The 23,825-nt window shown below is 37.7% G+C and overlaps 1 protein-coding gene across 2 annotated transcripts in view; it reads right to left on the reverse strand.

The window, feature by feature from the left end:
- The window catches only part of CHD1 (chromodomain helicase DNA binding protein 1), a 72,760-nt gene extending 52,151 nt beyond the window's left edge, over window positions 1-20,609 (reverse strand). For both annotated transcript variants that reach the window (XM_026498565.4, XM_026498564.4), the window contains exons 1-2: window positions 20,504-20,609; window positions 18,232-18,427 (exon numbers count right to left, since the gene is read on the reverse strand). In XM_026498565.4, coding sequence (XP_026354350.2) covers window positions 18,232-18,284 — 53 coding nt within the window. In that variant the 5' untranslated portion in view covers window positions 18,285-18,427; window positions 20,504-20,609. The remainder of the gene's footprint in view (window positions 1-18,231; window positions 18,428-20,503) is intronic.
- Between the last annotated feature and the right edge of the window lie 3,216 nt (window positions 20,610-23,825).

The following is a 23,825-nucleotide window of genomic DNA, read 5'->3' on the forward strand; positions in this document are numbered from 1 at the left end:
GTCCACAATACCAGCATCTTTAAAATACCACTTACTTCTGAATTTTATTATGAAATTACACATTAAATAATATTAAATATCTAGTTTAGTTTATCTCTTTAGTCACATGATTTCGTTTCTTCGACTGACTGAATAGAAATCCAAATAAGGTTCACATACTGCACTTGAAGCACTTTTTTTTAAGTCTCTTTTTTTTTAAGTTTTTATTTAAATTCCAGTTATTTAACATACAGTGTAATATTAGTTTCAGGTGTACAATATAGTGATTCAACACGTCCAAACATCACCAGGTACTCATCACAAGAGGCGCACTCCTTAATCCCTATCACCTATTTAACCCATCCCCCACACACCCCACTTCTGGTAACCATCAGTTTGTTCTCTACGTTAAAAGTCTGTTTCTTGGTTTGCCTTTTTTCCTTTCTCATTTGTTTTCTTAAATTCCACATGTGAGTGAAATCATATGGTATTTGTTTTGTTTTTCTCTGACTCTTTAAGTCTCCTTTATTAATTTGACGGTTCCCTCTTCCTCTGTTTTCTCTTGCAATTTATTTTGTGGAAGAAATTAGTTAGTTTTTCCTGCTTTTTCAGATTTCGCTTACTGCAACCCTGTGGTATTAACATATTTTTCTGGCCGTTGTAGTTCTTGTAAACTCTTAGATCAAGAGATTCCGATTAAAATTTAGCTCTTCTTAGCAAGAATATTTTTTGAGTTGCTGTGGACTTCTATCAGAAGAAACAAGTTTGGTCGTCTCTTTTTTGAGTTTCAGCTGTGGCATTTTCAGCCTTATCTATTCATTACACAGTTCCCTATAAGCTCTGTATCTAATGTTTTCAGCAGCCATTGATCATGATGGCTTTACCACCTATTTATTTAGAGGCAGTAAAATGGTGATATATCTTTCTTCGTTTACCCATTATATAACTTCTTCATTAATAGGTAGAATACTTTCATAATGACAAATTTTCATATTTGTTAACCTTAAGGTACAGTTCATACATGAAAGCCACTTTCATTTCTTTTCCTTATTTGTCAGTTTTGAAAAGTTAAACTGCTAGCATCCTTTCAAAGTCGACTAATAATTTTTATGTCTCATGAACTCATGGATTTGAATTATTTGATGAATTTTAATCCACTGTATCATTGTTGATGTTCAAATTGTCCCATCTTTAGCCAACAGGAAACCCTTTATTAGTTCTAGAGTACTTTTGACAAGAACTCAAGTAGTCTTTGACAGCTTCCTCACTTTCTGGTCTGACAAGAAGAACGAGGATCATCTCATATATTTCTTGTTTCAGAATATAACTCAGGCATTTCATCAAAAGCCCTGCTTCTGTTTAGATCAGAACTTAAACTGCAATCTGAGTAGTAAGTGAGCCTGTAACTATGGGATTGGTCACTGTTTTAAATTTTGTTTTTAAGGGTGCCTGGGGGGCTCAGTCAGTTAAGCATCTGCCTTCAGCTCAGGTCATGATCCCAGTGTCCTGGGATGGAGTTCTACATCAGGCTCCTTGCTGAGCAAGGAGCCTGCTTCTCCCTCTGCCTGCTGCTCCCCCTGCTTGTGCACACGCACAAGCTCTCTGACAAAAAAATAAAATCTTAAAAAAAAAAAAATTTGTTTTTAATGGAATAACCTAGAATAAATACTTTTAGAGACAATGCATTAAGAATTTATACTAGCATTTCCAATTTAAATTTGCAGGGTTTTTACTTCTTTGGTTTTATATTTCTATCACTTCGGTAGAGTTTTTTGGTTCCAAATGACATTAACAAAATTTCTGCCTATCTTAAGATTATATATAACTGTTCCAAAATAATACCTATATTATTAACAATATCATTACTAAATGTCAAGATTTCTTTACAGTTCTTTTTGTCCTTCAGGAATACTCACTCCTAGAATCAAATTATTGCTTTGAAGTCCACTGAAATAATTTATTTCTACATAGCCACCAATTTGGTTTACTTACAGTCATTTGCTTTTTCTTTCATTTTAGAGACCACTTTTTATTCATCTCGATTTAATGCTGCTTTACTACTTACTTGGGTCCAACTTGAGTTTACAGAAGTTACAGTCAAAATCCACTACCCATCCTTGTCTCCTCTACACTATGTCCTCTCTCCCCTACAGTTCTTTTTTAAAGTTTTAAATCTATCTTCCTTTTTTTCAATATAAGCAAATTATGAGTAAGAATATATGTTTATATCTCCTCTTTCATAAATAATCATTAACATATTTACACTATTAAATAAATGATATATTATATATATATATGTATGTGTGTGTGTGTGTGTGTATATATATATATATATATATATATATATATATATATATATATGTATATGTATATGTATATAGTATTCTGGAGACCATTCCACAGCAGTAGGTATGTTCTCCTTTCCTTTATGCAACTGCACATACTCCATTTTGTAGATACATCTCAGTTTCGACTTGTACCTCAATGATGAACATGCTTTGCTTCCATTCCTGTGATACCATAGTGATACAAAAAGATGGCCCTTTGCATAGCTTTTTATATTTATGGCAGCGTATCTTTTTTATTTGTTATTTATCAACCAATGTAAAAATATCCGCTTTGAAGTGTTAAATTGATAATCACGTAGCACCCAGATCCTGACAGCTAAGTACTATTCTCCACTTATATGAACTGAGAGTCCTTTGAGAAATGGCAGATTCTAGGGGTGCCTCAGTCGGTTGGGCGTCTGCCTTTGGCTCAGGGAATGATCCCAGAGTCCTAGGATGGAGCTCCACGTCAGGCTCCCTGCTTAGTGGAGAGCAATGCTTCTCTCCCTCTCCTTCTGCTCCTCCTCTCTCACTCTCCCTCAAATAAATAAAATCTTAAAAAAAAAAAAAAAAAAAAAAAAAAGGCAGATTCTAGGGACAGGGAAACAAAAGATTTACCTAAACCATCTTGCTATGCCAAAAAGCAAAATACTTGAAAAGGAAGGAAGGAAGGAAAGGAAAAAATGGGGGTAGGAACAGGAAAAAAATCAAAACAGGACACAGGAGCCAACCTAAAGAAGCTTTCATTGGCCAAATCTGATTTGAGCATCAAAACAGACCAATCAAAAGGTTATTACCCAGTAAATAAAACAGGAATCCTTGAGTCCGTGCTGATGATAAGTAGGTAGGTAGGTAGACAGGCAAGAAGACAAGGGAGGGCTCTGAATGCCAACTGATTAATGTGACCAGGAGAGTAGTGTTAGAAAATTACCATTTTGCAATCATCAAGATATGCTAAATCTAAGGAGAGAGTCTGATGAGTAGATATGTGCACAGTGTCAAGGTAACATCTCAGAAATTGCCTTTTAGTGTAACAAATAAATGTGAAACTAGTTGAAAAACCAGATATCACCTTGTCCTGATGATCAAAACTAACATCATCAATAGGGACAGGCAGACAACATGAGCCTCCAGATAGACCTTTGAGAAAGACGTATCACCACTTACACAGTACTCCAGTCAGGGATGCATATGGTAGGTGATGCATAACCTAGATCTAATCATAAGTGAACATAACACAAGCCCAAACTGAGAAATATATTCTGTAAAATAACTAGCCTATATCATCTTCAAAATGCTAATGTCATGAAAAACAAGTTCCAGATTAAAGGAGATTAAAGAAACATGACAGCCAAATGGAGTACGTGATCTTATACTGGATCCTGTACTGAAAAATGATTAGGACTATTGACCAAACTGGAATAATGACTAAAGATTAAAGTATTATATCAATGTAAATTTTCCTGAATTTAATAACTATACATGGCTTCTATAACAGAGTACCTTTGTTCTTAGAAAATATATACTGAAGTATCAATGCCTAAAGGGGCATGACTTTTGCAATATGCTCTTAAAAAATTCAGGAAAAATAAATACGTATTACATATGTATCATGTATATAGATATACATGTATAAAAGCAATAAGTTAAAAATTAGTGAATCTGGGCAAAAGATACACAAAGAATTTCTTGGTACTATTTTTTCAACTTTTCTGTACTCTTCACTAGTACTCCTCCTCTATTTATCCTTCGTTTCTCCAATGGAGTTTTTCTAGATCTACACAGATTACATAAGATACCTCACAGGATGTCTGGCACTTAGTACATGCTTAACATAAGCCAGTTGTATCATAGGACTGTTATTACTTAAATCTATCTCTACTCTCTAGAACTCTGACAGACTCTAAAAACATGTGAATTAATAAACAGCTAATACTACCACCTCTCTGCTTTTTATTCAAAAATATCATAAGCCTAAGTCTTTCACAATTTCTTTGTTCTTTCCTCCTGGTTTCTCTGCCTCTACTCTTCTTCTTTTGGTTTTTTTCTTTCTCTAAAGTCACCTAATTTAATATTGTTATGGGGAAAATAATTTTGAAGAATCAGAATATCTAGAACACTAAACACTGGATCCATTCCCCACATGGTCACAATTGTCTATATCCAAGAAGCACTGGTTCCTTAAAATGATGTATATAATCACCAAACCTCTACATGATCTTCACTAGTCACCTCCCCCAAACAAATATCTTATATCCAGACAGCTTCATTCATTTATGTTATCTGCTTGGCTCTTATGGCCCTTTCTCTCATTTTACTCTAGATAAAATTTAATAGCTCTTCATAGATTCCAAATATCTTCATCACTATATTCTAATTTATCTTTACAACAACAACAAAAAGTGTCCTTGAAGGCACATATAGGAAGTTCTTCTAGATTCTTTCCAAAGGAGGCAAACCTTACAGGGTCTCAAACTTTAAGGAGACTTAATTCCCTAGTCAAATACTTAATTTCAATTCCAACCTCAGTCTCCTGTTCAGAGACCCTGTATCCCTCCAAATCTCCCCTGTACTGCCATGTTTGCTCAGAGCTTACTGCTCCTGACTACTGCCTTCGAGGTCCCTTTCGTTCCTGGCACATGAAGGTTTTCTTTGAAGTTCAGCAATGCACCTACTTTTTGCCCATTTTCCCATTATTTATTTCAGATTTTCATGTGTTTGTGGGTAGGAAGTACTTTACTTTGGGAGAGTCTATGTTAGCTCAGCCTCGCATATGAGAGAATAGCAATACCTCCCTGTTCTGCACTCAACTCTCCACTCAAATCAATCCTTCAGACTAAAGAAAACACCAAGACCTACAATGGGTAGATGAGAAGAACATATTCTCAAGTGAATAAACAAAGATTCTTCTATATTACAAGAAAAAAAATGTTCAAGTATTTTTTGTTTTTATCACAGAAACTGGAAACTATGTCTGCAACGGCACATAAAGGAAGAGTGAATAAAATAGTGAATGATCTTCTAAGAAAATGGTAACAATGAGCAGCTGCTTTCCTTACCATCAGATCAGCAAAAGAAGAAACTGGCCCTGATAAAGGAACAGGAATAGACTGAAAAAGCCAAAAAAGTGTTATTGGAATGGGGAGAAAAAAAAAAGAAGAAAGAAAGAAAGAGTTATTGGAGTGTGTGTGGAAGTACCAAGAAGTGCAGTAAAGAAGAAAAAAGACTGTGCATTCAAACAGTATATATAAATGAGACTGCCTGTATCAAAGGTTTACATCAATGATTTCTCACTTTAATTCCATTAAATAATATATTCATTTATTTTCTTCTTTTGTCCCTAAGACATCAAGATTTTCTTTCTGGTATATACCATTTCCCTACTTTATCATTTTCAAAAAATTTTAAACTGGTAGTAGTATTTAGATGGATTCAATTCAGGAGGTGGGGAGGAAAGCTATAGGATACACTGATAAAAGGTAAACTGATTTTCCACAGAAAAATTAGTAGAAGGTTGTATGCCTGACAAACACAGTAATACACAAAAAAAATGTATTTACTATTCTAAGGAACAAATATATTGCACTAAATTCTCACTTCATGCCATGTCCCCTCTCCTGATTACTGTTTAAGAGTCAATACAATTCAAAAGGACTTCTTTGGGGGAATTTTGAAAGAATTTTTGAAAGACACACAAGGAGAAAATTCAGAGCTAACCTGATGAGTGCTCTGAAGTTCAATCAATCAACCCTAACTTATTTTTTCCTAGCTTTCTAGCTCCTTCTTCTCATTGTAATTACATTTATATATGTACACCCATTAGACAAACCTCAAGTTTTTGCCACATGGGAACAATAAACATACTTAAGGACTACTGTGAAGATTAAGAGATGTAAAGCATACAGTCTGACATACTGTAGGAATTCAATACTGACAGCTATTAGAAATTTTTTTAAAAAATGTCTTTTTCCTGAGTTCAGGATCAGAATCATTACTTCAAGGACTACTTTAGCTGTTCTCTGGAATGTCATAAATGGAAATACAAATGCAAATATATAAAATGCCTGTGAGTTAAACCTAAGACTTTCAATACAAATTGCTCAATAAAAAAAGGGAAGACATGATGATTACTAATTGGTGCTATGTGCCAGATCCTGGGTTCTCATTTGACCCTTTCAATTTCATATAATAAACAAACTGAGGCTCAGAGAAGGGTAAGTGACAAAACCAAATACCAATACTATGATAACAAAAGTGTACGAATTATGAATACATATAAAGAAATGAAAAAAATTCAGAAAAATGAAAGCCACTAATTACTCAGTATGATAGGAGTTGACTTATTTCAAAATAACACTTCTTTCTATTTGTACCATATATTTATATCGTCTACTTGCTCCTCCCCACTCACCCAGTATCCATTTTATCTGCCCTTTAGTAGTACACAACTGTCGTCCAGTTTTCACTGGTGTATGTCCAGCTTTCAGCTAGATGTGGCCATGTAAACAGGTTCCAGCCAAAGGGATATAGCTAGAAGTGATATGGGATTTTTTTACATCACAGCCTTAATAAAGTGGCTTGCTTTAAATCCTACCCCTCCCCATCTTCTTCCTGCTGGCTGAAAATGGCAGCTAGTAGAGCAAGAGAAGCCAGGTATTAAGATTAAGGATAGCAAAGCTGTCCCACTAGCCACAGTACCTTAATAACCTCAAGGGGTAGAGCTCACTTATCTGAGAGTAAAAAAGAAGTAACTATTTGAACCCCTGTTTCCAATATATAGAACACCTTAACTGGTTCTCTTAATATACTATAATGTTTATGCAATAAACATTTTTGAAAGAATAAGCTCTATACATGGATAATATGAATTCATTGGCTTATCTCTTCAACAAATATTGAGCAAGAATTTCTAGAAGAAACAAAATACTATGGGAAAAAGTAAAACTTAGGAGAATCAAAAATATAAAGATGGACTGATTCCTGAATAAAGAACTAGAGATGAGGAAAATGGAATCGGGGCAAGGCTTTATGGAGGGAGTGATTTTAGAGCGCAGTATTAGTAGTATTCCCCATACTTTTCACTCTGGAGAATGATTCCTCTCTGAAGCCAACAGATAAAACTTTCCACTCTAACATTACTCTAAATTATCATATTCTTTATGTAACCTTCTCCAATTTCTCCAGGCACATCACTGTTTCAACCCACATGTTCACAATATTTTGCTCATATGTTATTAGTAATGCCTTCACAATATTATAATTTTTTGTATACATGTATCTCCTTTTTTTTAAAGATTTTTATTTGACAGAGAGAGAGAGAGTACAAGCAGGGGGAGTGGCAGGCAGAAGGAGAGGGAGAAGCAGATTCCCTGCTGAGCAGGGAGCCAGATGTGGGGCTCGATTCCAGGACCCTGGGATCATGACCTGAGCCGAAGGCAGATGCTTAACCAACTGAGCCACCCAGGTGCTCCCATGTATCTCTCTTCTAACTACATTCTAGAATTCAGTAAGTCAGGGACTTCATTTCAGTTGCTTTTATAGACCATTATTTACTTCAACAGAACTAGAGAAACAATATGGAAATTTGTAGGAACTGAGGAAATACTTAAAACTAAAAAAACGAACTAGTGGCCAAAGTCAATGGCTTTCAAACTTTTTGGACTATGCAATATACACATGCACACACATGCACACATAGCCATAAAAGTTTGATGAACTAGTACTCTACTAAAGGCACACTGTATTTTCTATTCTAGTTTACACTATTCTCTTTCAGTAAAAAAAGAACTGATCCTAATCCTTTAACATACTGCAACTTTTTAAAATGTATTACCCTAGAATAGTCATTTAAAAAATGAGAAGAATTCAGCTAGATGATAACTAAGATCAGACTACTTTTAAATTCTATAAAATTACATTGCATTAAAATCTGTTGGGGCACCTTGGTGGATTGGTTGGTTAAGCCTCTGCCTTTGGCTCAGGTAATGATCCCAAGGTTGGGATGTAGCCCCACGGTGGGCTCCTTGCTCACCAAGGAGCCTGCTTCTCCCTCTGCTTGCTGCTCCCCCCCACTCTCTCTCTCAAATAAATGAAATCTCTAAAAAATATTTTAAAATCTGTTATCCACCTTATCTTTATTATAAGCCATCAAATAAATATCAAAGGTATGAGAAAATCTGGGATGTATCTATCCATCTGTACCATTCTGAAAACCAACTAATGCCACTGCTATGTGAGGCACCAAATAGCAACACACAGTTCCTCTTAGCATTCTTAATTACCAATCCAAGTCAAAATGCTATTATAAACTCAAAGTACAGTATGCTTCTACCACCTTAAAACCTCCGGCTGAATAAATGAGAAAAAAACTGCTAGAAATAGATGCTAGGAAGGGTCACATTAAGCATGACTAATTTCAAAGATGATTGTTTGGGTTTAGTCATGTTGAATATGAGGTAGACAGTAAACTCAAAAGTTTCTCTAGTAAACATTCAGGGACTCAGATGAGAAATAAAGGCTACTATATATACATTTGCAAGTCACTAAACATTAGTTTCATAAAATATATATATAATTTGATGTAATAGTAATAACAATACAAATCTCTAATTCTGTAATTTTGTTGGTTTTTTTAGATGCGGGGGCGAAAGAAGGAGAGAGGGAGGGAGGAAAGGAGAGAGAGAGAAAGAGAAATATGGGGGGAGAGGGAGAGAGAAAATCTTAAGCAGGCTCTGCACCCAACGAGAAGCCCAACACTGGGCTCAATCTCACAACCCTGAGATCACGACCAGAGCGGAAATCGAGAGTCAGACGTTTAACTGTCTGGGTGGTGCTCCTCTAATTCTGTAATTTGTAATTATAACAAGCAGACAAAGCTTAAGTGACAACATTTGTTTTCCCTATTAGTATTACCTATCATGCAGAAGTCTAGCCTAGTAGAAGCTGTGTTTCAGGGACTCCTGGGTGGTTCGGTTGATAAAGCATCCGCCTTTGACCCAGGTCATGATTCCAGTGTCCTGGAACTGAGTCCTGCATCAGGCTTCTTGCTCAGCAGGGAGCCTGCTTCTCCCTATGCCTGCTCTGCCTGCCGCTCCCCCTGCTTATGCTCGCTCACTCTGACAAAAAAAAATCTTAAAAAAAAAAATTGTATTTCAAAACAATCTTCAAAATAACTGAGTAGGAGGATTTAGAGATTAAACTAGATTGGCCATGAGATAAAATGTGAAACTAGATGATGTATACATGCGGGTTCATTTTACTACTGTCACTACTTACACATATGCTTGAAATCATCATCCACAACTTTAAAGTTAATACTAATAATAAAATAAATGTCTATATTTAAAAGTTCAAGTTAAAGAGATATCCATTTGATTTGTTTTAAAAAAGATTTTTGGAATACGTGTACACTTTTTATTATTTTAATGACTACTGTCGCAAAACAACTAAGTTCGCAGCACTATACGCTTTACTTTCTAACAAAGTTATTTGTAATTTGCTATTTCATCTATCTGCAGATACCCATGGGAGTGTGGGGCACATAACCACCACCTCCATCTACTGTGAGACATTCGATTAAAAAAAAGTGGGGGGGGATCATCAATGTAGAATAATTATGACTGAGATAAGCTACTGAACACTAAGTCAATCTTCTGGTATAAAATACAGGCTAAAACTGGAATAAAGAGATCATTTACATTTTTCATACTCATATACAACTGTAATTCTTATAAAATTTCCTTTCAGATCAAACTTCCTCCTTTTATTAATGCAAGATTCACTCAATTGGAAATAGGAATACTGTAGTAGCTGCATCAAATGGCAATAATCATACTAATATCTACTTCAAGCACAAAAAGAATAGTCTCCTTTCAGGGAATTTAGACCGTAACTCTACTCTTGTCCAATGGCCCCATTCCTTCACATAATAGCTCTTCAACACAGTATTTACTGCCATCTAACATCATTTTCCTGAGTATAAAAGTTACTCTGCTTTTTGCCTAAGCCTGTCAAAATACCTCATGATCATAAAAGCCACATTATCAGCACATTTAACATGCAGAAAATCTAAGATCACATCTTACATTTTACACATCTCTTTTAAAAAGCAACAAACTTCATTCTGACACTGGGCTTGATATAGAAACTAATCATTTGCCTTATGATCAAACTTCTCAGACTCCCACCTTTGAACTACTGCATGCTATTACCTTTTTGTATTTATTATAACCACTAGATACTACAAATATTTAAATTTGGTTTCTTTCTTCACTATAAGCCTCATAGGATAATCTCCGGTTTTATTATCTCATGTAATCTACCACAAAGTAGTTGCTCAATCATCTAAATTAAGTATCTGGGGACAGAGAACTGTACTTCTGAAAGCAGCAATGGGAGATGTGAAATAGCTAACTTGAATGGTTTTCATTAAGAGCTCCCCACTATTTTTGTGCCTTATGTCTCATCTCTGAGAGAAACTGTAGACACTGGATGCCAGAAGCCAGTACTGTTTACCCAGAATTTACCATGTCTCTGTACTTTATTCTCAATGATAACTTAGATCTCAATCTATCCACACCAAAGAACTCTCAAATGTAGTTTAACATTTACTTAAAGTTGACTTTTGACTAAGCAGTCACCTCATATCACAGTGACAGATAAGATACCCTTAACTATAAACAGCAATTTTTTCAGTCATTCACACCTAAGAACCTGATTCTGGTACAATAAATTTCTAGAGTACCTCTTTAAACCAGTGGTACTTTTACATAAGTATTATTCTCTTAACACATGTTGCATTTATTCAGCTATCCTTCCCTTTTTCTCCTTCCTTCACTTAGGACTAAACCATACAATAACTTTAGCATAACACTGAATAAACGTCAGACTAAAGAACTGCAAAGCCAGCATGTCCAACACATTCTCTATTAGGGAACTTGGACTTCTTTATTGGGTGACTATGACTTCCGTAAAAACCTTCCTCTCCATCCCACTTCTGAATATATACTATTTGTTCTTCCTTTCTTTCCAAACTACATCATTTCTTACCATTAAGGTTACAAAAATTAAAGAGCTCCATAAAAACTTTCCATATAGCCCATTACATTACTCCAGTACTTTGCCCAATTCCATTTTCTTTCACCTCATTTGTTTACCTATATAGTTCCGTGAATTCTCAGTATACTTACATACCTGATTGTGTGTTAAAACCTAGCTACTGCATTATCACCCCTAAATCATAATAATCTTTCTTCATTAACATGGCAAGATACTGAATGATTCCAGGTGAACAGCTTCTCCTATATGCATATGAATTTAATATGCATATAAATCTGCTGGGAATCTTGTTAAAATGAAAATTCTGATTCAGCAGATCTGGGAAAAAGAGGGGAACTTTTAGAGTGAAGGAATCATTCTGCACAGTAATGGAGTAGAGGATAAATGATTCTGTGCGTTTGTCCAAACACATGAAACTGTACCTCACAGAGTATGTAATATATGCAACTTCAAAAGATCAACCCATGTGACTGAAGAACACAGAATGGAACGCAAACTGTGCCAAATGAATCTAACTTTATTACAAATTTATGAGAACTACACTGAAGAGGGTGGGAGAAAGAAGCTAACTTTAGTAACTTTAGAAAACAGTGTTTTGACTAGAAGCTGTAAGGCAGTGTATACTGTACATAAACACTGTATTCTAGTTGATTAATTTGTTTCTTCTGGGAGTATGGCCTAAAAATTCTAAAACTGCTTTACCTGTATCTGACCTTGAAGTACACGATGGGATGGTGGATGGCAGGAGCCTTTCTCTCCGAAGGAAATTAAAGTTATAAAGGAGCAAGAAAGGAAGGTTAGGATGAATCCTGCAGTACAGAATTAGACATCAATACAAACTCACGTCCACCTTAATATGCATACTGAGAAATTCCAGAACTAGAGATATGTAGATATACATGGTTTAGTATATATCTATATATTACCTAGCGCTGTCTGCTTTTTCCACTGAGAAGACTTGGAAGCAGTGATACCTGGGTAACAACAAGCATACCCAGCACCCAAACCTTGGTTTCTAATATCCTTTTCTCCAATAAAAGGATCCAGGGTTCTTTGGAGAAATGGCTGGTTCTAGGGCAAAAAGAGGAGTATGTAAAAAGGATACAGATGCCAACTTGAAAGACAGCACCCGATAGGCAAGGCTAGAACAATGTGAATGACAAAATAAATAACTTACTGGATTATAACCCAAAGTATAAAATTCATATACATAAGTCCAGGCTTACGTAAATCAATGACTGAATAAAGGGGGGAGAAAAGACTTCTTTACAGAAGAATTCCACTTAAAATATGTAGATACTCTCTCCCACCAGGCGATAGAACTTAATTCCAACCTTCCCCCTAACCATCTGAGAGAGGGCTAGACATAGTGACTTGCTTCCAAAGAATACAGTATGAGAAGAAAAAAGAAGTAACTTAAAGTGGAGAACCCTGGCAAATATTATGTTGGCTAAGTAATGAAGGTTAATATCATCAGTAATATGTGGATATTACCCTTTTCATCTATGTGACTAGAAGAGCACTTCATCTCTGTGATATTCTTTCCAAAAACTGATAACCCCAGTTTATCCTAATACAAACATCAGATAAATCCTCACTGGGGGATATTTTATAGAATACCTGGCCAGCACCTTAAGCCTTAAGGAAATCAAGGAAAGAAAGAAACTCTCACAGACCAGAGGATACTTCAGAGAGTTGACAACTAAACGCAACATGGTACCCTGGATTGAATCCTGGAACAGAAGTGGCATTAACGGAAAAACCAATGAAATCCAAGTAAAGTGTGGAATTTAGTTAGTAGTTTTTTAAAAAAGATTTTTAAAAATGGCTATAAATCTGGTTTCCCCTTCTGGAGAGCAGGAATCATAATACTGCATACATCACTGGAGTTTTATGAGGATGAACTGTGATAAATTCATGTAATACTCTGTGCACTATGTGTACCATGCCTGGTTCAGTCAGAGTAAGACCTCAATAATCACTGCATGCCACATTATTATCATTCCAAGAGAAATGAAATGTACTCAACTTCTTGCTGGCATGGGCCATGACACCATTCTTTGGGTGTTCCCAGGGAAAAAAATAACAACATCAATAACAAAAAAAAAAAAGTGGCAAGGTGCTGAATGACTCCAGGCAAACAGCTACGTCTGTGTGTGTGTATCTACCTACACACACACACACACACACACACACCACACACACAGCACACATCAATTTAACATGAACACAAATCACTTGAGAATCTTGTTAAAATGAAGATTCTCATTCAGGTGGACTGGGGTGGGGCCCAAGGTGGTACATTTCCAACAAGCTCCCAGGTGATGCCAGCGCTACTGGTCCAAGGAGTACAACTGGAGCTTTAACTTTGCTATTTATACATTTTTTAAATTTTCTGTAAAAAAGATAAAGTTTTTTCTATTTATTCTTTATCTCTTCCCCACAAAGAATTACTCTTATTTTTAAATATAGAACTGTACCAAATGTAAACAGTCACCAAGATTTTAAATAAGCAACTACTTAAGCAGTATAAAACAGGGGCAATTACATATTAACATTTGCTTCCACATTATCTCATGCCTATGTAGATAAAGTAATGTATTTAAAAGTCAAATCATATAGTTCTCTTATCCTTAGCAGTTGAAACTCTAAACACTTTACAGTAATGCAGATTAATCACAATCCTAGGAAATACTATGAAAATGTTAATTTAGTAAATTGTATTTGAAGAGAGAGTAACCCATTACTAAAGCTCCTGCTTAACAGCTTATTCAATTTTCAAAATGTTAAGAAATGGTACTTAATCTCAGATCATCCAGAACAGTGTACAGGATATTTGAGGAAAGAAAAAAACTAATAGGAATAAATGAAGAAAGTACATATACAGCTGAAAAACAGTGATTAACGGAAAATGGTGTGAAAGAGCCAAACTTCCCTGCAAATAATGACATCATGGGAAAATTTTAAAAACCAGTTTCCTTAACTCAATGATTTCTAGCCATTCTGGCTTTATGGTTTCAGGTTTTCCTGCCTTTCTTAAAATGTTTTTCAGCACAAACATTTGAAATTTAAGAATGAATTAACTTTTTTAAAATTCTGAGATAACTGCAAAGTAAGCTTAGAAAACACCATTTTAACTGGTATTGCCTTTAAAAATTATTCAAACTTAGTGCAAAAAACTGATTTTGGTGACAACAAAGCTTTCTGGTATGTGTGTACATAAATGCAACATTTCCAAAAATGGTGTGCCACAGTAGTTTTCAACAAGACACTAACAAATAAATACATGGTAAAGAAACGTGGCCTGTGTTCAAATTAACTTTGACTTGGTGTTCCTTAAATTTAACAGGTCCTTCACACTAGGGGGCTTGTCAAAGCCTTTTAAAGATGCTGAATTTATAAAAGGAGATTTTCATTTAGAACATTTCCACTGATCATATTTCCTACTCACTGCTTACATGAAACACTTTAAAAGTTCAGATCCAAAGATTCTTGAAGTATAAAAAACATTAACAAAAATATTTTCTGTAAGCCAAGGAAATTTGTGTGACAGAGTTCTTCTAATATAAAATTTATACACATATATATTTAAAACACATATAAATATGTTAAATCAAGCATTGTTAACGCTATGAGAAGCCATAATGAAACAAAAGAATTCTAAGAATCAGCTTAATAAAGCTCAATTACCAGCCACAGATTAACTATCAATGGTTAAGACCATTGTAGCAAGTCACCAACAATTTCCCTCACTCTGTAAAAGTTTTTCAAGAGCATCATATACAGAACTACTTAAAGTGATTCAAATAAATTATCAAATTTACATGTATAATTTTAGATTATTAAAAATTTAATCTGCAGGCAAGGACAGAAATTGTTCTGAGCATTAAGCGTATGCCAATCATTCAAAAATTTGCAAAATGTAACTATGTATTTCCGGTCTTCATCCACAAACCTATTCCTTGATTAAATCATCATTTAAGAAAGCTTTACAATAAAAAGTCTAACCAGGATTTGGAAAACTTGATTTTTTTGTTTGTTTTTTCTCAAATCCACACAGCCGGGAACCAGTACTTTGAAATCTTCCAAAAGCATCTTTAGAAAGCTTAACTTCAGTTATATAATAAACTTTGTGCTGAGTTTGAACTGATGTGCAGGTGCATCCTGACCCACATTTCTTAGTAAATAAGTTTCAAAATTGTCAGTTATAGCATAGCTAAAGAGACATCTTCCTGTACATTCTTCCTCCTTTCAGTCAATGGTCATAGACAGCCTTCCACATGGAAAGAATCAAAAAACATTTTTCAGTAGAAAGCTAATTATACCAACAAAAATGTCAAATGACTTCTTGCTTAATTTTATTTCATTTCATAATGGAATTTCCACAAAGGAAAAAAGAAAATCTAAAGCAAAAATCCATTTAAAAATTCTACCCAATAAAAATCAAGTTCTACTTTAAAAACTATTTACAACACATATCAATTTTAAAAGCAGGGCATATTTCTCCTCTCTTCACTCTACATTAATATTCATAGTTACTAGAAATGGTTTGGTTTTTGTTTTTTTGTGTTTTTTTGGCAAGAAAATCCTCCCTACCTATAAGTTCATGTCCCTAAGCACAAATCTCCCTTCTCTGTACTGCCTTGATATGAAAGCTCTTTTTTGGGGGGAGGGGCACTGGGGAGAATGGTGGCTGAGGGTTGGTAATAATGACAGTACAGCAAAGGAAAAGCACAGCATAACAGGAGTAAGGAAGAAAATGAAAGCAGATGAGAAGCAGGTCTCCCTCCTTCTGATAAACACCAAGGCAGTTGCAAGAACAAGATAACTTGACAATCACACTTCTCAGAAGCACGTAAAACCTGTATAGTAGAAATAATAACTCGGAATAATTAGAGAATATGACTTGCAATTATTTTAAATAAGTATGCATTGTAAAAGACTTCTTTAAGTAAATTTGATTTCACAGGGTTTAACTTTTTTCACTTATACTACCAAATCTATCTTACTACTCCCCTTTAGATATGGCAGCAAAATATATAAAACATTGTTGGAACACGTGAGGGCTCAGAATGTAACAGCACATGACCTCTCTGAATACTCAACTAGACGATTTACTCTCAAGAGTCTTATTTCCTATTTTGTGAGTAGTTTAGTTCCTGTGTTACCTCTAGATAGTTCTACCTATTAACCATTTCATTGCTCACTAACAAATAAACGAATGTGGACAATGTGACTCTTCTAATCACTTAATACAGTCAATATACCCGTAGAGACTTGAATCAAACATGAGATTCAAAACTCTTCTAATCTAGCCTCTCAACCCTGGTGATTCTTGAAGTCGATTGTCTGAAACCTTATTATACTTTGTAAATTAAGTGGTGGGATGAAATGTCAAAATCATTTAGTTCAATTCTTTTTTTAAAGTTGAGAAGATCATTCAGAGAACTAGTTAATGCAGAGTGTCAACTCAGGTTTTGTAATGTTTAGACCAATACCTGTTCAAGTAAATAATGCTGCCTTCCATAATTGCTCCTTTCTCTCTATGATGTTCTTGTTATCCAGTCTGCCTGTGAAAGCTGATAAACTAAAGTATACCGAGCATGACCAGAATAGACCAAGTTTCAAATCACTTACTAACTACACTGCTTCCTTTTCTATCCAACATTTTTTCTGAATCCCTCCCAACTGCCAAAACTTTCCTGTTTCTTGCTCATCACATTTCTCTACCACTGTAATTAATGTTCCAGTTATATAGTATCCTATGGTACAGAAGACATGATGCTAACTATAATAAGCAAATATTGAGCACTCATTTTATCAGGAACTATTTTAAGCACTTTACACATAACACCTATTTTCAACTTTAAAGAAGATAAATACTATAATTGCTATTCTATAAAAGTAAAAAGTCAAAACCTCAGAGGTGAAGTAATTTGCCCTAATTTACACAACTAATAAAAAGTGGAACTGGGAAAAGTAATCAGGCAGTCTGACTCTGATGCTCACAATCCTGATCTCTACTGATAAATGTATATAACTACATGGATTCCATCAAAGTGCAGGTAACTCGAAATTTGCGGGCTACAGAAGAATTTAAAGAATCTTTGTATATGAAGAGGTTTCTTACACATTAAAATAACTTAATTTGGCTTATTCCCATTAACTCTATTTTCTTTGGAAAGACATGGCCCAAGTAACTCATTCATATATAATTAAAACTCAAATTTAAAAAGAAAATCGGGGGGAAAAAAGGGTTGCAGCAATATTTTAACAAATGTCCAGATCAGCATTGTCCAAAAGAACTCTGTAGTGATAGAAATGTTTTCTATCTGCACCACACATCATGGTAGCCATTAATCACATGTGGCTTTCAGCACTTGAAATGCATCAAGTGTGACTGAGTAATTGCATTTTGAATATTTTGTAATTTTAAATAGTTTAAATAGTCACGTGTCGCTAGTGGCTACTTTACTGGACAAGAAAGGTACAGAAGACAAAAATGTCAGCAAAAAGGTGAGTAAAGAACTTCTTATTGCCTTTATTTGGAGAGTGCACTAACTGTCAAAGCAATTTAAAGGTCTCTTTTTACTTGCTCTAGTTTCAATAACTGACCCAAACAATATAAACCTCCAAAGAGATTTAAGTCACCTAAACTTTCTATATTTAAATTCACTTTTGTGTATCTTAGTGGAACAAGAGAAAAACTGTATTATCAATAAAACTTCATGTATCAGAAACTTTTTACTGTTTGGATAACTAAGAGGAAGAATCTCATCTGAAAACTCTGCCCCCTACTAGGAAAACTAAAGAGTCATGCAAGTTTTATGTTCTCTTCATAATAAATATTTGATAATAAAATGCTTACCTTGATTCTCCACTACTGTTTCTAACACTTTCTTCATCACTGTGTCCATTCATTGTAAATATCAAGAAGTTTTAAAATAAAATATAAATCTTCCCAGTTTAAACGATGAATACAAATACGAACTCCTTAAACATCAAAAATTCACAGATGAATTTTCTCCAACATTCACAGGCTTTCTGGGCCCTTTTTGATTCACCTAAAAAAAATATATTGAGAAAGTAAGAAAATTTCCTATAGAGGAAAGAATAAGTCTATTTAGAACTTTTACAAATCTACCTAGGGCAATTAAATTAGAGATGCGAAGGAAGGGGTAAGGGTCTTTCACTGAAAATACTTAGGCTTCTATTAACTACGTTCCTGACTACCTAATAGAATGTAGCACCACTGTTTATTTTTGACAGAAGAAATTAAAATATTTGTGGAGTGATAAAACTTTTAGACTGACGGCAACGGTGCATCAATACACATATATACACATCATAGATAAATAGATAACTAAAGCAAAGTGGTAGTATGTAACATATATACATCCCAAGAACAGAAAATGAAGTCTTATTAGATACTTGGTCAAACAAATGAAGGGGGAAAAACATTACCTTTAATCAAGCACTAATTCCTATTACCAAGAACTTCACATACCTGAGTGAAGGAAAGTTTTGAAAATGCTCACATGAGAACAGAATAAAAGTGTATTGTATAATTTCAGCGAAAAATGTATAGATCAAAACAAATGTGTTCTTTCACAGGTAAACCGAGAGTGGAGTGATAAAATTTAAATAGTATTTATCCAGTTTGGACTTGCAAGGTTCCATTAAAAAAAAAAAGGGCAATAGAATATATACTAGGATTAATTAAGAAATGGGCTTGGGGTAGAAATCATGAGCCAAGACACAGCATTTCCACCTTTCAAGATTTCAGCCCAACACTGGAGAGTCACCTACAAGCCATCCACGAATAAACAAAGGAGATCTCTGGCAGGGGAGGGAGAGGAAGAAGCGGGGGAAGGAGACGTCAGATCCTTCCCCAGCCAGAAAGTACCGAGACAGGCGACTGAGAGCAGAGCTGTCCGCCGATCTCAGCAAAGAGAATTTACTCCTACGATTATTTCCACTCCACAAAAAAGAGGGGGAAAATACGCTGTTGCCAACCCAATCATAGTTAACTCTGCATCTTGATCAGGATTTTAATTCTCCAGAGACTACAGTCCAGTAGCCGCCCCGCAAGAAATGGTCATCCAAAAAGTAACTATTCCACGCAACATTTATTCTTAACGTTAAATATTAATTCCCATTAGTCAAAGAGCTTTACTGTTAAACGATTATGTCTTTAAGACTCTAGGAACTCTAACAAACCGCCTCTGTTACCTAAAGTCTCTCTTCGTCGAGAAAGTTCACAACTCTTTTCGTTCTTTCCTTTTCACTCCTTTCGCCCCTCAAAATGGCTTTCTCCGTGCACCGTAACTTCCTTTTCCCCCTCATCTTCCTTCTCCGAGTAAGTCCTCTTTCTGAGATCCTTCTCACAACCTTAACTTCTGAAGCTCCAGGCAAACGCAGCTCTCTCCTTTCACGCGTCCTAACAATGACTCTTCCCTAAGTCGCTAAACCTCTTTGAATCTTCCTTCTCTGCGCCCGTCTTTTAACAGTTGTTTCTCTCCTGCTAAGTTTTCGAAGCGGTACTCGAAAGGAGGTTGGAAACCTTCCTCCTCCCTCATCCGTACTTTGCAGCTTCGCTCCAATCAGCCTCCCAAGCGGACGCAAACCACCCCCCTCCAACCCCGTCCCTCTCTGGGCCTTCATCCCGGTCCCAGGGTCTCTCTTCCCGCCTCAAACTTCCCGCAGACCCGCCCCGCGCCCTCCCGGGCTCGCCCGGGCCGCCGCCCCCTCCCCCTCCCCCTCCCCGCCGCTCCCCACGTGCTGGGAGTCCGGGTCGCGGCGGGACCAAAGCACCCGGCAAGTGCTCGCCGCTCGAGCCTCGCCGCTCTCCCCTCGCGGGCCGGCCAGCTCCAAGCCGAGGAGGCCGGGGCTCGACCGCCCAGCTGCCCGCCCGTCCGGCGCAAGGATGCGCTCCTCGGCGCCGGCCTGCGCTCGCCACTCACACGCCCCCTGTGCACCGAGCCCGTCAGCCACTGCCGGCCCTCACAGAGCCGCCCCGGCCTTCGCCCGGCGCTCGGCCGCTGGGCCGCCGCCCGGGCACCGCGCCGCCCCCGCCCTCCGCCTGGCCGGCTCTCGTCCTCCCCGCCACATCCTGACCCGCCCGCCGCCCCCTTTCTTACCGGCGGGCGTGCAGGCTTCGCGGGGCGGAGGGAGCCGACTCGGATCGGCGGCCTCCCCCGCGGCCGGGCCCGCGGTCTCTGCCGCCGAGTGAGTCCTCGGGCTCCGGGCGTCTCGGGGTAAGCAGGAGTCCGTGAGAAGGAGGGGGAAGGGGAAGGACGCGGAGGGGAAGGGGAAGCCCCGGGCCGCGGCACCAATGCGCGATCCCCTGCGGAGCGGATCCAACAATCAATTCATTATTGAAGCACCAACGGCGAAGGTAGCAGAAGCGAGAACTAACGAGCCGTCGTCGTCGCCGCGGCCACGCGCGCGCTCCCGCTCCCGCCGCTTATCGGCTCCCGGCAGCCGCCATGACGCCGAGAGAGCGAGCGCAACCGTCTCCGTCGTAGCCGCCTCCGCCGCCGCCACCACCGAGGTCGCCGTCGCCTCCGCCTCCCGCGCGACGTAAGCTCCTCTGCTCACTCCCCTTCCCCACTGGGCGCGAGGCGGGCCGGCGGGCGAACGGGCGCGCGTACGCCGAACACCTCCGGCTAGCGCGGGGGCGGTGGGAGGGGCTACGTTGTGGAGTCGTGGGGTGTAGAAGGAAAGCTATTGGTTCTGAGGCGGGCGAAGAGTGAGTGCGCGCACGCGCATGTATGGGAGCGCGCACGCTGACCGCGCGGAGGCCGCCGGACTCTGGCCACGGTCGTGGGCCGCTGATCCTTGCTCGGGCGCCCTCTCTTAGAGGCCGGGAATTGAATTCCGGGAAGTGGGAGCTGCAGGCTCGCTCCGTGCGGGTATGGACGCTACTGTCACTCGGAACGATTACGCAAGGACGTCGCGGCGGAGAGACTGAGAAGCTACGGGGGGAAGAAGGGTGGTGGGGAAACGCTAAAAACGACGTTGGGGCTCGGGGTGCCGCGGGAGGGCCAAGTTGGATAAGCCGAGGGAGCAGGGTCTTGCGTGGAGTCTGGTTGCGAGGCCTCGAACCATACCTCCCTCGGCCCAGTCTGAACGCCTGTCCGGAGGGGTGGGGAGGAGGCTGTGCGTCACACCAGGCAGCCTGGGAACCCAACTGTTGGGCAACTGTGGTCACCTCCCGCCACCTCCTACGCTTAGGCTCCCTCGGGGGTCTGATGCCCCGAACGGGCGGGGCTCCTGAGGAGACGCAGAAAAATAGGGACCGAGTTGTTGACGTCCTGTGACACTTCTTGATTCATTTATGGGTAGCCCTTGCCTGATTCAGTAAAAAGTTTTATTGCCTTTCTAAGTCCCTTCCTGGAGGGCGGGGTGGAGGGTGAGGTGCCGACTCGCAACAGAAAAGCAACTCCGGGACGTTAGTAACTGTGTCAGTTTAACCTGCTGCAATTTAGTTGACGGTTTTTTTCATAACTGTAACTGCGGGCCTCAGTTACAACCCTTTATAAGTGTCGAAGGAAACACCTTTCAAGCATGGTGGTGGTGTCCTGCTTCACTCTTTTTGAAAGCATTTTTAAATCAAAATTCTTTCATACTTTTTTTTTCCAGTCCATTGATCAGTCTAGACTCACTCGAGGTTAATGATAAAAACTCTCTAATCCTATTCGCCAGTGATTGGATTTGGTGCAAAGGTCCACCTTCCAAACCAAATAAGTTTAATGTGGTAGCTGCATTCCCAAAATAATTCTTTTCGTCTGTGGGAAATACTCATGTTTTAGTCCACCAGCTGTTGAAACAGTTTGGTTTAAAGCCTTCAGAAAGATCTCAAAACATAATTCCAAATATTTCATTGTATGGAAGGGCATATTCACCCATTGGAAGTAGGGAAACAAACAAGTACACTTGTTTACTTGTCTACTCAGAAAAAAAATGTTTATCATGAAGTAGTAAGACAAAATGTAGCACTACCATAATTTGTAAAATGATCTGTGCTCACCCCTTTTTTTTTCTTTTCTTTTTTCCTAGTTATTAAATAGCTGTAATGCTGGGTTGTGAAGAATAAGATCATAACAAATATCCATTTTTAAGTCCCTAAAAGTAGGAACTAACTGCTAATTTTTAATGTTATGCTTTGAAAATACGATAAAGGTGCCTTAACAGTAGAGGCTTCCTGTGCCTCAGACTAATTTCTTTACTGGATTACTAGAGTGGTAAGTAAAAGGAAAAAGCCCCAGAAAAACAGTAACCATTTCAGATAAAGAACTTTGTAATCAGGAGAATGATTTGGATAATAAAGACTTGAATTGTATCTGTACTACATTTTATCATTATCTTACAAAAAAGAATTATATGAATTATATGTTTTCTGAAAGCACACCACAAACCTTTCTAAACTATGCCATTTGGATGTGATACACTCTATAGACACTTTTTTTAAAAATAAGTCTTAATAAATTTGTAACAAAATATTGAACCTTGGAGATTTGTATTTCTGGTAATATCATAATAAACTTTATGACTCCACAGAATTTTAGAATTACTGTTGAGAATGTGGAGAAATACAAGGTAAGTGGAAAATGGGAACAATCTTACCAGTTAAGTTTTTTAAAAGTTATTTGATGAATAAGGCAAGAGTATTTTTTTTGACCATTTGTTATCTGCACAGTTAAATTTTTAGTTTCACTTTGTTTGAACAAACTCTGTCCTTATCTCTATCTGTTGGTACTAAAAACAATAGACAGTTGATAGTCTCAGCACATGACTAACAAAAATCCTTGAAAATTAATGTCAACCAGGAAGTCTTTATGATTTCCCATTTGAGAAATTTCATATTCTTTGGAAAGCATATTACTTTTACAAACTTTAGGACAGCACTTTGTGGGTCCTTGATTCTGATATGCTCTGCTAGGACTATTTACTGATGGGTATCCATAGGCGGAGATAGATTGAGAACTACTTATCCAGAATTGTGAGATGTTCAACATAAAGACAATGAAAACTCTTGCTTATCTCACGAATGTTTTAGATGCCAAGATAGGACTTTAATTCCATAATTATGTTCTTGTTGCCTAGAGGATTTGTGTATGAGAAACTGCTAAAACAATCAGAACTGTATTAAAATAGCCTAGAATCTAAACCTATGTCATTATCCCCCAGATCTTTGCCAAACAGAGGAATAGCTTTCCAAATACACTTAAATTTACAAAGTCCTTTATAAATAGAACCCATGAAATTCTAAGTCACCTTATAGTGAAAATTTACATTTTTTATTTTTTTAATCATTTAAATTATATGACAGCTGTGGTTCCCACTGTTGGTCTGGGGGCAGAAGTCAGTAACTGAGGAAATTTTTTCCTAACTGTACATGCTGGATACTCCCATTCCTGTCCTCTTCTGATATGCAGAATTTCTAGGTTCTATATAGTG

Source organism: Ursus arctos, unplaced genomic scaffold, assembly GCF_023065955.2.
Source record: "Ursus arctos isolate Adak ecotype North America unplaced genomic scaffold, UrsArc2.0 scaffold_5, whole genome shotgun sequence".
Taxonomy (NCBI): domain Eukaryota; kingdom Metazoa; phylum Chordata; class Mammalia; order Carnivora; family Ursidae; genus Ursus; species Ursus arctos.